Here is a 16,353-nt window from a genome sequence, read left to right on the forward strand (position 1 = left end):
CTTCCGTAATAAGGAGTCTTTGAATAATGAATTCATCATTACACGAATGCAGAAATACTTTCGTACGTGCAGATTTGGCTCATATTATTTTGAAGCAACATTCGTCACCTTTAGATCACAATAACAATAGTTATCACCGTATGTATCGGTAGAGTTTCATTTAAAAATGGCTTCTTTCATAAGTGAAACATTCATATTCTTTAGTACCAAGTGTCTCGCATGACTACATGTTATATTCTCATGCGATATACAGTGTTTTATTACCGTCCTTGTTATCCTGCAGTATACTCTGGGTGATGAGCTTTTATTTAACTCAGCTGTCTTGTACGATACAATTACGTAGGAATGTCGTCTGCGAGTTCCTGATTGAGTTTAAAGACTGGCCAGGGGAAGGGTGCCGCAACAGCCCTAAGGAATCAACGCTACCTGTACTTTCGGTGTAATACGTATCTCATTTTGGTGTGCATACAACAAGCTGCTGACTCAGTTAATATCAGCCGTGTTCATTTCAGAACAGCACTTCTTAATGTGACAGAGACCAAAACAAGAGTTGTCACAAACTGAGATTTTCAAGATAACAGAGTTATGTTTACGGAGAAGAAATAACGTCCAAAAGAAAGAGTTGGATGTATCACAAGTAAACAGCAAATTTCCCAAAATAATTGTTTGAAGATACGGACTTGTCCTGTGGGTCTGGAGTTTGTGCCACAAAATAATTAAAATTAGATCCAGCTCCATGGTTCCGAGGCCTCCAAACCCCAACTACCCATTCATCCATCGAAGACGTCGCTCTGTGCTTCAGAATAAAGAATGACAAGTGCTAAAAAGAATTCTAAAGTCATGCTTAGTTGTCGTTCAGATCACAGCTGTACGACTCGGGGAAGTCACCAACTCCACTCTGTTACACATGTCAGCAAATGCACATCTAAATAACATTACTGTGCAAGTTATATTAATAATACTAAACTAACTCCAGTCTATCAGTTCCAACATCTGGAAACCGAAAACCTCCCTGCTCACCTTCGGTTGGCTAGCAGTTGGCTGAAAAGAATCAAACTCAAAAATGGGCTCATAGTTTCCACGAGATCAGTGAATGAAAATACATGAAAGAATATAAAACCTCAAAACTCATCTCATCTCAGCGTTAACAAGGAAATAGGACCAATGACTGGTAATATTATCTATTTAATGTACTTTCGGTCCGGAAAGCTCCCGCTTCAATATCATCTTCCAGATACTATTTTAAGAGAATGTGATAATACGAAAAAATAAACTTAACTGAAAGATTCGTGTATAAAAACTCTAGCAGCAGCTTCTGGACATCATAAATTTAGATTATTGTTGAATTCAGGTAGCCGCCAGAAAATGACTCCTGAGGCCCTGGATAAGAATTTCTTCTTCTGCATCTACTTGTAGCTGTCAACTTACTAACCTTTTTTGCGTACGATGTCTAGCAGATATGGACGTTAAAATCCTATACCTAAATTCATTCAGATGTATAGTGTGTATCAAAAGGAAAGATCATATTTCAGAAGACTATATCTTCTACATCAATGAAGATAGAAACATGGGGTGAGTTTCAACAATACTAAACTGAAAATTTACCTCTGCACCGTTGGAAGTTACCAGTTCATATGGTTACCGGTAGTGGTCTCCCTGATGGAACTGAGAAGTCGTGTTGATGATAACATAGCAACAAAAGGCGTTTGACGTTTTACGTTGCAACAGCATGCAAGAGCATTTCTGAACTAAGAGGAGTGATTTTCATAGAGTGTTCAGCACTGCACTGCCTACAAATTAAGAGGCGTGTGGACCTCGTATTGCACCATTGGCCTCCACGATAGTCTGCTCTCATTCTATGCAATATACATGATGTATCATATTTAATGGTGTAAACGTATACAGTGGAAGCTACACGATACTAGAAGTAAAAAAGTCTCCGTAAACATAGGCTTTAAAATACATACCTTGAGAGCTATGAGCACTTCTTCATATTCTGTATATTCTACTGCAAGCTCTTTGCTTTCCATACTTTGAGAGGTGGTAGTACGAACCAAAACAATGGAAGAACGTCCAGGAAACATGGGTTCTGAAGTGCATACCTAAGAGCTCATTTTCGCTACTGTGAAACACATCTTTTCGACTGTGTAAGTCCTCATAGCTCTTAATGTTTGTACTTCAAATTCAATTTTTACTAGACTCTTTTGCTTCTATATCGTGTACTTTCAACTGTACGCGTTTACGCTATTAAGTATAATACACCCTGCAAACACGGTGTCTCATTTATCTTCACTGACTCAAACAGTTTTTTATCCAGAAGCAAAATAAAAAAAATGTATGAAATATTAAGTACCATGATTACCTTTCTTGTAACTTTGTTTGCTACAAAGATAAGAATAGCAATCCATCTTTTTTTTAAGCAGAACCCAGTGTTTTTATTTGGTAATTCACTTTCTCTCCTTAAGACCTATTCAATGACGTATTACAGTGTACCATTCACATAAATGTGACGTTATTGATCATATAACCAAAAACTGAAAACTGAGTTTGCGTATCCTGTCATCAGCGGTAGTGTTCTCTCAAAGCTGTTGGAAGTAGACATATAGACAGCCTTTGACACACACACATTTTGACAGATCACTCAATGGGGGATAACTTTTGTTAGAGGCGAAATATTTGGTGAGGCTTCCCAGAGACTCTAGGAGTCTTTTAAGAATCGTTATGCCCCTGAATGGTTATGGGGCATAGGCACTTCGCGGCGTTCGTATGCAATGTGTATTGCCTATCATTCAGGCACCTGCTCCGTGTGAAGGCAGCAGACCGACTAAAACTGAGGCTCCTGATTCGCTTCTAGAATATCTTTCTTCCTTTAGAGACACAGATTCCAAGATTTTCCTGTTGAAAACCACTCTGTCAGTTTGTTAATTTGCTGGGGTAAACAGTACACAGCACATCCGGTTAGTAGACCCTCTCTCGGGAGGCGAGTACTAAAGCACGCCTAGCATCAATGGGAAGCGTCAGCGAACATTTTGTCTGTAACAACAGCTGCTCCTCCCAACGTGAGCTATCGACCCTAGACCTCTGTCGCCAAGATTCTGAAACACGCTGTTCATTAAAGACTCTGTCTATGTGTCTCCCCATCAACAACTGCGAGTGAACTGCGACACCGCGAAGCCAAGCAACAAACGTAAGTGTAGTAACTCCAGGCACGCTTGCAAAAGTACTGGGCGAATCTAACCTTTTCATGTTTGTTGTGCGTCTGGTGGAAGGCTTACTGAAAATTTGTCAGAGATGAATGACTACTTTTATCCTAAACGTAATTGTAAAAGGCATCACAAGTTTGTATATACACGGTAGCGCACGAAATGTGTTGCCAATTGTTTCTTTCACAATTTACGACGCACATTAGATATCCCGCTGGGATCTCTACAGCAGTACCAGCAGAGATTGGAAAAACAAATGAGTTACGAAATGACGTGTAATTCACGATACTGCCACCAGGAGACTTGTAAACAGCAATGGCTGACAATGGAAGACTGACGACACAGCAACGATCGGCAATTGTGTTACTTTTTCATGAAACGAAAAGCCTTGTTGTGACTCAGAGGCGTTTTCGACAACAGTTTAACACACGATGGGTCCCTTGCAAGAAGACCATCCACAGGTTGTACGATAAATTTGTACCCAAAGGAACAGTATTGGAAGCGAAGCGACCTCGGCCTAAGCCTGTTTGTTCGCCGGAGAATATTGAAGCTGTACGAGTTGCTGTACAGAGAAGACCCGGGAAATCGTGTAGAAAGGCAGCAGTGCAACTGGGAATATCCAGACGCTCCGTTCAACGCATTCTTAAAAGTGACCTCCATATGTACCCATACAAGATGACCTGTGCACGGAAGCTCACTGAAGAACACAAGCAACAAAGACTACTGTTTGCTCAGTGGGCGGAGGATAGGGAAGAAACTCTCAACAACGTTTGGTTTTCAGACGAGGCGCATTTTCATTTAGACGGTGTGGTTAATAAACAAAATGTACGCTTTTGGGCCACTGAAAACCCACAAGTGCTTCATGCACGACAACATTATGCTCCGAGGATTACAGCGTGGGCAGCAATTTCCAGCCACGGACTTATTGGACCGTTTTTCTTTGAAGAAACTGTGAACAGCGAGCGTTAGAAGAGCATGCTTCGCAATAGCTTCATTCCACAGCTTCTTGCCCCTCGACACGCAGTGGTTCATGCAAGATGGAGCAAGGCCACATGCTGCAAACAGTGTTGGAGTTTTTACACGAGCATTTCGACATGCGGATCATTTCACTCAGGTTTCCAGGTCGCTTCAATGACGGACAAAATTGCCCCCCACCCCAATAGTCCAGACCTCAATCTATGCGACTTTTTTCTTTAGGGGTACCTAAAGGAAAAAATTTTCCCGAAACGTCCACGTTAATGGAGGTCAGAAGACTTATTCTTCAAGCTTTCAGTGAAATTACGGAAGACATGTGCCGTTGGGTAATCACTAACTTCAGTGTTCGTTTGAAGGAAGTTAGGAGACGAAATGGTGGACATATTGAGCATGTGCTGAGTTTGAACAAATCTCCATGGACGGCTCTTCATTATAGTATATGTTCCTTTCAGATTGTATTGTCAATAAAGTTTATATTCAAAAACAAAATGGTAGCATATTTCGTGCGTGTTATCGGGCGATTCATCCCAAAATAAAAACCTTGTGGTATTACGTCAAGTGAAGTTCATCCCAAGCTTCTATCTGCATTCGAGTTAAAAATAATGACTTGTGAAATGGGACGAATCTTTTTGAAAGACCCAGTTCATTAACATACTGACTTCCTAGTACACCATCAAATTATCCTCGATTTCTTCGCCTCTACAGTTACTGTTGTCTGATTTACTGATAGTACGGACAGCTGACCAAGAAGCGAACAGTTTAGTCACCATATTTCCGAACGAGCAACTTACTTCGCCTGTTGATAGGTTACTGGACATGTCCAGCGGCTCATGCTGCGGCTTCTCGTGCGGTAGCCTGTAGAGAGAATTTGGTCAGAAATGTGGCCTGTACTCACCTCGGCGTCGGTGGCGTCGGGCTTCTCGAAGCGGTAGATGTGCCGCAGGCGATGGTAGAGCCCGGCGCGCTCGTACAGGCCGAGGAAAGGGTTGCGCGTGCTGAAGAAGTCGAGGTCTATGTCCAGGATGAAGGGCGCGTCCGCCTGCGGCAGGTAGCCGCGCAGCGACGCCTCCAGCCCGGCCAGGTCGTCCTCCTGGAGTGCACACGACACGCGGCTCAGCAGCGCAGGCGTACTCATAAAGCTTTAATTATCACGTCTATACAGTAAACTAACACTAATTAATATTCGTTTGTAATTGCCTGACACAACCAGTAGGAGAGTGACCTCTATATCAGTGTCAAAATGCTTCCAATGTAAAAGTTTTATTGCCCAGATCGCAGTTGATACATATCCTGATTAACAGTTTCAGCAAAGATACATTGCCATCTTCAGGTCATCGGATACGTGAATTACAAAGCCATGGAGGTAAACTCACGGAAGAGATACTCCTAAGCAACACTAAGTACTCTAAAATAACTGCCCGCCCGGTTGGCCGTGCGGTCTAACGCACGGCTTTCCGGGCGAGAAGGAGCGCCTGGTCTCCGGCACGAATCCGCCCGGCAATTGCTCCGCAAACAAGTTCTCCACGTACGCGTACACCACCATTACTCTACCACGCAAACATAGGGGCTACACTCGTCTGGTGTAAGACGTTCCCTGGGAGGTCCACCGGGGGCCGAACCGCACAATAACCCCGGGTTCGGTGTGGGGCGGTGGAGGGGTGAAGTGGACTGCGGTAGTCGTCGTGGGGTTGTGGACCACTGCGGCTGCGGCAGGGACGAAGCCCCTCCGTCGTTTCTGGGTCCCCGGTTAACATACAATACACTAAAATACTCTAAAATAAAAGCCACAACTGTATCAGCAAGGCACATAGCTGTCAAATATGTCAGATAGCGCATAAACGCTACTGTCAGATCTGTGTATGTTGATAACCGACTCCATACTCAACATACACAAATCTGACAACGGTGTATGTACACTATCTGATGTATTTGAGAGCTATGTTCCTTGCCGATACAGTTGTGGCTTTTATTTTAGTGTACTTAATGTCGCGTGGGAATATCTTTTCTGTGATTTTACCTTCATGTTTTCAATGGCCAGATGGCACACCTACGGGCGTTATAATTCACGTATCTGATGATCTGAAGATGGCAACGAAACTTTTCTGAAGCTAGTGATCAGGATATGTATCAAATGGGTTCTGGGCAACAAAATTTCCACCGAGCGATGTGGCGCAGTGGTTAGCATCCTGGAGACGCATTCGGGAGGACGACGGTTAAGCCCGCGTCCGACCATCCAGATGTAGGTTTTCCATGATTTCTCGAAATCGCTTCAAGCAAATGCCGGGATGGTTCCTTTGAAAGGGCACGGCCGCTTTACTTCCCCATCCTTCCCTAATCCACGCCTGTGCTCGGTCCATAACGACCTCGCTGTCGACGGGACGTTAAACACTAATCTCCTCCTCCTTCCTCCAATAAAACTTCCGTTTTGGAACCTTTTTTACACTAAACATTTGACTACAAATTTTATTTCAAAAATATTAACCTATGGTTATTTTAATAATGTCTTATTGTTAAGTAACAATATGAAAAGAACATTTCCCGCAGTATTATTTTCCAAGGGGGTCGAGGGTGGGGCGTTGGATATACAGAATTGTTCGTAAGTACGTCAGGGTTCCAGAAGACGACGGCACAAGAACTACAAGACATGCTGAAAACAGAGACACATCAGTGGGCAGAGCGTCTCTCCAAGTTCGTAACTCTCGCTACAGGTGCTCAATATTGGCTTCGTTTGTGATGTGGCAAGCATCAATCCGTAGGTGCCAGTCGTTGACACGAGGTGTTCGGGAAGGAGCGGAGGCAGCCCGCCTTGCGAATCCGGTAATTGGGTTGCCTATTTGCAGGTGCATATTAATTCGATGTACGAGGGCTATTCGGAAAGTAAGGAACGATAGTTCGCGAAATGGAAACCGTAGAGAAAATCAAAACTGTTTCATTTGCAACGGTTTGCTACACCTTCCAGCTACTTCTCTACACAGTCGCAGCTCAGACTTAGACAACTGTCGTAGCATTGTAAAACTTTTCAATTCCCTCGTGTAAGGTGTCAGGCAAATCCAACACCTTCCATGAAAACACTGACATGATAAGCGAATCCGGCAGTATGTCACATAACTCCAAATAAATCTTGACATTAAATTAACCAAAGTAATACGATCAACGAGTGAGCAAATGGAATATCACAGACTAACACAAGAACGCCTCAATGCATGTCATACCCTCCCACCGTGCAACAGACGCAGTTGCGAGGGGAGAAACGAAAACAGAAGCCGAGAGCAGAATCGTGTAGGCTAGGAGGCCCTACGATATGGGACGGACACCCATGTCGTCAGCTGACCGCCAAAAAACCCCCAGCCCATGTTAAAAGATAGAGCTCTCCAGAAGAACAGTATAGATCTTACGATAACACTAAAAGGGCCACACCAGCTGCAAGTTTTAGCGTGAGACTTTTTCGCGTCTCTGTTACGTTGCAAACGTTAAAAACATTGCCCCACCACGAAAAGTATGTTTCTCATTGGATAGACAGAATTTTGTAGGCGGAGCTTAAGGTTAACATTGAGGCCCTGATTGGTCAGTTGAAAACACAGCCAGATAGCTTTTTTTAAACCAACTTCGGTAAATTGTAGTAATAAGATGTTAGGAGAGAGTTGCTTCCGAGACGGCGAGATACGTGGAGCTGTGCGCCCGCCACCCCCTGACGCTGCCTGAACACCGACAAGGTAACGAACGCACGCGATGCCGCATTTTTGAGCGCATAAGGCTTCACTCAGAACTGCAGAAGTCTCGTCTGTTACATCCCCTTTTTACGTAATACTAGTGTCGATCGTCAATTAAATCTCATTGTATTCACATTTTCTACATGAAGTAAAAATCTGAAATGCGATGATTTTTCTGTTATATAATTATTGAGAAGCCACATCAGCCACTGCAATTTACGACAAGTTAGATAAGTAATTAAAGATAGTTGAGGGTCACTGTAGACTTTTTTGATAGTTTTCTCTTTTGTGAGACTTAATTTAAACCTAGATTATACACTCCTGGAAATGGAAAAAAGAACACATTGACACCGGTGTGTCAGACTCACCATACTTGCTCCGGACACTGCGAGAGGGCTGTACAAGCAATGATCACACGCACGGCACAGCGGACACACCAGGAACCGCGGTGTTGGCCGTCGAATGGCGCTAGCTGCGCAGCATCTGTGCACCGCCGCCGTCAGTGTCAGCCAGTTTGCCGTGGCATACGGAGCTCCATCGCAGTCTTTAACACTGGTAGCATGCCGCGACAGCGTGGACGTGAACCGTATGTGCAGTTGACGGACTTTGAGCGAGGGCGTATAGTGGGCATGCGGGAGGCCGGGTGGACGTACCGCCGAATTGCTCAACACGTGGGGCGTGAGGTCTCCACAGTACATCGATGTTGTCGCCAGTGGTCGGCGGAAGGTGCACGTGCCCGTCGACCTGGGACCGGACCGCAGCGACGCACGGATGCACGCCAAGACCGTAGGATCCTACGCAGTGCCGTAGGGGACCGCACCGCCACTTCCCAGCAAATTAGGGACACTGTTGCTCCTGGGGTATCGGCGAGGACCATTCGCAACAGTCTCCATGAAGCTGGGCTACGGTCCCGCACACCGTTAGGCCGTCTTCCGCTCACGCCCCAACATCGTGCAGCCCGCCTCCAGTGGTGTCGCGACAGGCGTGAATGGAGGGACGAATGGAGACGTGTCGTCTTCAGCGATGAGAGTCGCTTCTGCCTTGGTGCCAATGATGGTCGTATGCGTGTTTGGCGCCGTGCAGGTGAGCGCCACAATCAGGACTGCATACGACCGAGGCACACAGGGCCAACACCCGGCATCATGGTGTGGGGAGCGATCTCCTACACTGGCCGTACACCACTGGTGATCGTCGAGGGGACACTGAATAGTGCACGGTACATCCAAACCGTCATCGAACCCATCGTTCTACCATTCCTAGACCGGCAAGGGAACTTGCTGTTCCAACAGGACAATGCACGTCCGCATGTATCCCGTGCCACCCAACGTGCTCTAGAAGGTGTAAGTCAACTACCCTGGCCAGCAAGATCTCCGGATCTGTCCCCCATTGAGCATGTTTGGGACTGGATGAAGCGTCGTCTCACGCGGTCTGCACGTCCAGCACGAACGCTGGTCCAACTGAGGCGCCAGGTGGAAATGGCATGGCAAGCCATTCCACAGGACTACATCCAGCATCTCTACGATCGTCTCCATGGGAGAATAGCAGCCTGCATTGCTGCGAGAGGTGGATATACACTGTACTAGTGCCGACATTGTGCATGCTCTGTTGCCTGTGTCTATGTGCCTGTGGTTCTGTCAGTGTGATCATGTGATGTATCTGACCCCAGGAATGTGACAATAAAGTTTCCCCTTCCTGGGACAATGAATTCACGGTGTTCCTATTTCAATTTCCAGGAGTGTAGATGTGATATGGCATAGGTCATCCTTCGATCCATCGTAGAACTTGGAAACCCATTCAGGGAACATTTGTTCACATTTTTGTTGAACGCAGTTGGTTTTTATCATCCTGTATTAAAACATTCCTTTTATCAATAGTGCAATTTATAAACAATGTTTTGTGAGTAGAATAAAATTACCAATGGTAAACTTAACTGCTTTTTCGACGTTATTTTACCAGCTAACTAAGAATAGGAAAGCCTTGAACCCCTTCCACTAAATTTAGTTAGTATTAAGATTCTTTTACAGGGAGTGCAGTGCAGCTGACGCTGAAAGCATTAAGTATTTGATTATATCATCGCTAGTCTCACTGAACTCTTCTGAACTCTACATGTCATGTGTGGTCTGGCGTCTCCTTACCAGCAACAGGTCCCAGGTTCAAACTAGTCAACTCCCTAAAAAACACGCTCAGAGCGTCGTTGCGCGAAAGTGGTAGGGAGACACGACTTAGAAGAAACATACACCACGCAGAATGTTAGACTCCTTATAGAAGACAGCCGCCAGTGCTTTTCGACAATTTTCTATTCTGGACTGCAGCTCGTTCTCTGTGTCAAAATATTGTCATGATAGCCAGCGGTTCATTTGAGGAGAGATGAACCTCAGGGGTAGCCAATTGCGGGCTGTATTGTGGGTGATCAAACACTTCCCATCGAAAATGCTGCAGGAGCATCTTCATTGCCCATGCATAGTGCGGCCAAGAATTGCCGTGTAGAACGAAACGCATTACAGTTATGTTATGTGGATAGCAATACGGAGACGAGGATTAACACCAAAACATGAGAACAGCACACGACATAGGTGCAGTATGTAATTGTAAGAATTCTGGTAACTATTAGTAGGCTTCGCTTTACCAGTGGGACACTGATACATAGCGGTAACATGCAGCAATTTTCAGTTGGTTCTCTGATAACATATCGTAGGACACATATGTTTTGATAGTAGGCAAAAGGTTAAGACGCTATGTGTTTGTTTGCAGGTACTATCGGAGACAAAATTCGCGAGACCCATCGCCTTTTCGTTAAGCTTAACTGCAAAGCTTTACTGCCTGTTACACTGCATAACAGGAAAGGAGACACAGTGCTACCAACATACTGCTAACTCACTTGTGTTGCTACTGTAGCTTGTACGAGAAAGAGAGATACCAACTGAATCGAAGGAAAGTGTTAACAAAAGACGAAACGAAAGCAAATATGGTTTAACGGAAAGATAGAACTTTTTCTCCAACGAAACGAGGAAGGGAATAGTCATCTACGAGCATCAAAGGCAGTAGTAACGCCAACAAGCGCGCTTTTTTCTGTGTGTCATGATGCGGAGCTCGTAAACTTCTTTGTCCGATAGCGTTTTAAACTGTTCACACGACCGACACATGGTTTTCTACATCCCGTTCGTCGCACTTTCAATGAATGGAGAGGGCAGTTGCGGCATCTCTCACACATTAGAATGAATCGATGTTTACATTACATGGAAGTCTGTGAATTAGATGACGCTGTAAACTGTCGACAGTTGCTAGTACGTCAAGTTTCTGTCACCTCCATCAGAGCAGGCCAAGGAGACGGGCGTTCGGTGGGCCGGTAAGGTGTTGATAGTGGTAACTTCAGAAAAGGATGAAGCAAAATCCGTAAGAAAATGTCTTTATATGTATTAACATGATTTTATGTCTATATGAGAACCATGCTGCGTCTCACTGTAATTCGACTAAGATCCAGAAACTGATTGTCAAACGTTTAATCTGGAGTAGTACTAACAGTGCTTTGTGGCTGGTGGGACAGGTAAGAGGGTTTCTGTTTTACACTCTTTGTTACAAATAGCTACAGGTCACAGAGCTACACTGTTTTCAGGCCGGTCGAGAGGAAGTTTCTACAAAGGGGCTCCGTCAGGTGCTGGGAAAACGGTAGTTGTTTGACTTGGCGGGTCGCTGGTGATCATCGCGAAAGTGACGATTTCATTCTAATTGCCATGTCCACTAGTTTTAACACTTACAACGGATGGAGCAACTTAAATGTAAGACAGGTATCCTGGCGGGAAAAAAATAGTACACCTGGAAAGAAGACGTCAATTTTGATCCAATGATAATATATGCCACCTAAGGGATGGTGGATGTAGGGTGATAATGGTTTCAATGTCGTCCGCCAACAGATAGCGTAGGGACATAGCTACCAGAGCGCCATCTGTGTCTACCTGTAAGAGGGAATAATTACAGCTAGAAGGCTCATTGCGATGCAAACATGCGAAGCAAGTAGCCAACCATGCCACAGAGATGCACTCATGCTTCCTACATCCAAATGAGCGACATTGAAAGGTGTCAAATTGTGGCCTTCCGAGTTGGTTGACAGACCTTTCGGAGAACTGCCACACAGGTTGGAGAAGCTGCGTGAGTTGTGCAACTATACTGGTATCAGTAACCAAGTGAACATTCTCACACCTGTGGACGAGGTTCTGGACGTCCAGAAAGCACAGACGCCTGCCAGAATCGCCGTATTGAATGGGCAACAGGGGCAGATAGTACAGCTAAGGCAGCACAGAGAAGAGAGATTGTGAGCCCAGATGTGTCAACACGAACTGTTGTGAGCTGGTTACTAGAGGTGGGACTACGGGCACGCACAGTTCTAGCCCCTTCTTCCTGTCACCCCACACCATCGACGTGCACGGCTCGACTGGTGCTGTCAGAGGATCACTTGGAAGATGGAATAGCGCGTCGTGTTCTTATGCGATGAAATCAGATTCTGCCTGCACGTAAGTGATGGTCGTTTGCGCGTACGACGTAGATCAAGTGATCACTGTCCTGTAAGAAAAAAATGGTTCAAATGGCTCTGAGCACTATGGGACTCAACTGCTGAGGTCATAAGTCCCCTAGAACTTAGAACTACATAAACCTAATTAACCTAAGGACAACACACACATCCATGCCCGAGGCAGGATTCGAACCTGCGACCGTAGCGGTCGCGCGGTTTCAGACTGTAGCGCCAGAACCGCTCGGCCACCAGCGGCCGGCACTGTCCTGTAGAGTACATTCGTCCATGACACAGTGGCCCCAACCCAGGCCTCATGGTCTGTCGTGCGATAAGCTCCAACACTCGTTCGTCTTTGATATTTCTGGTGGGGACATTAACCTGCCCTCGGTACGTCTAAGACATTGTTACACCCGTTCTTTTGCCATTCTTGCAACAGGAAGGTGATGTGTTGTTCCAACAGGATAACGCTCGCTTACACGTACTGCTCGTGAAATTCAATGTGTGTTGCAAATCGTGCAGAAAGTTTCCTGGTCAGCACCATCTCCCGACTTGTCTCCAATCAAGCACGTATTTGATATGATGCGACAAGAAGTGACTCATGCGCCTAATCCACCAACAACTATTGTCCAACTATGTGAGAAGGTCGAGCAGGTGGGGCATAATGGTATCCCAGAAAAGTATTCGCAACCTGTACGATCGACTGAATGCCAGAGTCAACGCCTACACTGCCCCCCTCCCCCCCTCCTCCCGGTGGAGGCTACACCAAGTACCAATACGGATGTTTCAGCATGGGTCAATACCTCGTATCATAGAAATGCTTATGCCATTGATCTGTAAATGTAATCATTTCATCTGATCCATATGCACTGTCAACAGTAAATCGTGAGTTAATTGGAAATTACTAAAAAGGTGTACTAATTATTTTCGGCTATGTATAATCTATCTGTTATATCATTGATATTTTATTAATACAATACTGATCGCGAACACTGCGAAGAAATTATTGTGTCCATTAACGGTCTTTTTCAATAACCTAGAAAATATCTGCTCTTACGGTGCCAAGCAGTCCAACATCGTGCGACTGTCACACCCGAGTATTCCAGAAATCGTATATTGTACGATTCGACTATCAAGCCGCTTGGAGACCCACAATGCGGCACCATTCAAACCTTGTCAGGTGCTGATAACGTCTCGTCATATGAGTGCGCGGCATCTCTGTGTCCATCACAGAGGTCAGTCAACATCTGACGCTGATCACTCCCATTATGTACCCTACCAAGCCTGGTAAAAACACTAAACATGACCAACACTAGTTCGCTCTGATGCCCTTTTTACATGTCACACAGAATTGAAGCTCCAATTATTTACACACCCGCCGATGGTGTGTGTGTGTGTGTGTGTGTGTGTGTGTGTACGAAATTACACTTATATCTGACAATGTCTTCTGCATACTCCACTTTTTTTGTCACGCGTAGTATTATGAAAATTACATTAAAACAATTGACAGAACGTGTTTACAACAACGCTTAGTACATTGCTTTTGCAATTCAGATAAATAAATAACGTGGAAAGTATTTGACCAAAAATTTGAGAAATACATGTGTCGCGCAACTGTTTTAAGGATTGAAATAACAACAAACTTCCTCATCTCTGACAACTTCACAATTATACGACATAAAATCGAAGTTTGTAGTCCCGTTACCAGTATTTAACTAAGACTGCGAACACAGATCTGCAGAATATGACATTGCGACTATTTAATAAAAGAAATGTTGTATCTTTCTATCGTCTCCACTTACGTTGAGGAAAATCATTTTTTTCTCTTATTATTTCTTAGCTCAACATCATTGGTTTTCTGTCTTGCCTTCCCTCAACTGCTTGTCAGGACCACCTGTGGATTTACGAACCCTGTCACGTTTGTAGTTGGCGGCAGGTATGGTAATTCCGCGAATGGAGCCTTTTCCTGACTGGAATGTTTCCTACAGCCTCTCCTTCCGACGAACGCAACTGAAATGTATCCTTCGATCGTCACCTCAAATATTTGAAAATTAATAGACATAAAAATCTAAAACTATTTATTACATGACAGAGTACCTCGTTATGACGCGTGGTCATTGTCAGACTGCTTATCATCTACAGTCACTGCAGGTTGGGGACCATTCCTACAAGAGAGTGCAAGAATTCCAATACCTAGGGGCACTTTTGACTAAGAACTCGTCATGTGAAGCAGAGATCAATGCCAGAAAACAAGCAGGAAACCGATCTTACCACAGCCTAGCACAACTGCTTCGGTCCAAATATCTCTCCAGACAGTTCAAGATTCGACTGTACAAAACCCTGATCCAGCCTGTTGTTCTATATGGCTGTGAGACATGGAGTATCCGGAAACAGGACTTCCATAAGCTCCTTGTTTTTTAGAGAAAAGTGCTTCGGAAGATCTTCGGTCCGGTTCCGGATGCAGATACAGGGGAATGGAGGATCAGATACAACCAAGAGCTTGAGGAACTGTACCAGCAGCCCAACATAGCAGGAACTGTCAAAGCCAAACGAATGCAGTGGGCCGGCCATGTGGCCCGGATGGAGGATCACAGATGGCGTCGGAAGCTCCCGGATTTCACACCTACAGGAAAGAGATTGCCAGGGAGACCCAAGAACCGTTGGAAGGATGGACTCCATGAAGATTTAAACCAAGTGGCAATAGATGTGAACGGATGGCGGATAGCAGCAATGGACAGAATACAGTGGAGGAGGAAACTTGTAGATGCGTGCGGTCCACTGGGCCTGTTCACGCAGTAGTAGTAGTAGTAGTAGTAGTAGTAGTAGTCTGAGGTGTGCGGTTGATCTATTATTCTGTCATTCTGCGCAACGGATTAATCTGAAATGTACCCTTTACACTGTGGCTCCTGTAAGATGCAATTTCCACCCCCACACTACTACAGAAGTCAGACAGACGCTCCTAACGTTCTAAAGAGAAATTCCTGAAAAACTTTCAGCAATAAATATCTTCTGTAGTCGTCAGTTGTAAGGAAATGACACAAAAATTCACAAAATTTCTTACGTAACTAGTAGGATACTTGGGTGCTGGAGTAGTGCTAGTTAGTGTAAGAAAAACATGGAACTAACGAAAGTTATTATTTATTTTGTAAAAATTCTGAGAAATCACAACGACACTTTTAGTTATGAATTGAACAAGTTATATCCTGGTTCTTTACGGAATGTGGAGTTACCTTTCAAGGATGGGATTCGCTAATGAAATTTCTACACAAAGTTTAATGTGGTAGTTAACTTGGCAGAATGGCTGAGAGGCACGCCTACTCAACTTGAATAATTATCCTTTAGAATGTTGCTAGGTACGGTCGAGGCCGTCGCGTGTGAAATGCAGTGAAGTGTACTGTTGTGGAGGAAATATGGGGCTCACAATAGCTGTAGCGCACAATACCCTAAGCTGCGATGACTGCTGTCTGCGTCGCTCGCTGCTGACAAATAAGATAACTCTCGTTCTATCTGGATTGACCTTCACCAATCAAACTCTCCCTATGCCTTGATGAAGTCAAGGATTCCTATTCGCACCTACTCTAACTATTGGCGTGGTACACCGGTCAGATAACCAGTCCACTGTGATGTCACTCAAAATTCGCTCGCAGGCGTTTCACTATTACTCTGTCCGTTCACACCGCACAATAAGTGTGTTGGCCAACGCAGTGAACAACGCTTAATCGCAAGGACTCAATATAGAGTCGCCCTTTGACTCGCTCTCGACAGAGGTGCTCTCCCAGTGAAGTACTGAGGAGAGACTTGTTCCTCGCTCTTTCGAGTACACGTACGAGCGCGCACGCTCTCGTTACGTGTTCTCGCTCCAAGAGCGACAATGGAATCGTGTCTCTCCAAGCCAGACGTGAAGGGGTATATCTTTCGGTCTTTTCCATTATTCCTTCAGCTCAAGGCGTCAGAAATATCG

General features: G+C 44.9%; 1 protein-coding gene across 1 annotated transcript in view; it reads right to left on the bottom strand.

Annotated features, from left to right (window-relative positions):
• Positions 1-844: 844 nt before the first annotated feature.
• Positions 845-16,353, bottom strand: part of LOC126252332 (UPF0489 protein C5orf22 homolog) — a 301,814-nt gene continuing 286,305 nt past the window's right edge. Inside the window, exons 3-4 of the mRNA XM_049953218.1 lie at positions 5,074-5,268; positions 845-898 (exon numbers count right to left, since the gene is read on the bottom strand). Coding sequence (XP_049809175.1) covers positions 845-898; positions 5,074-5,268 — 249 coding nt within the window. The remainder of the gene's footprint in view (positions 899-5,073; positions 5,269-16,353) is intronic.

Source organism: Schistocerca nitens, chromosome 4 (assembly GCF_023898315.1).
Source record: "Schistocerca nitens isolate TAMUIC-IGC-003100 chromosome 4, iqSchNite1.1, whole genome shotgun sequence".
Lineage (NCBI taxonomy): Eukaryota > Metazoa > Arthropoda > Insecta > Orthoptera > Acrididae > Schistocerca > Schistocerca nitens.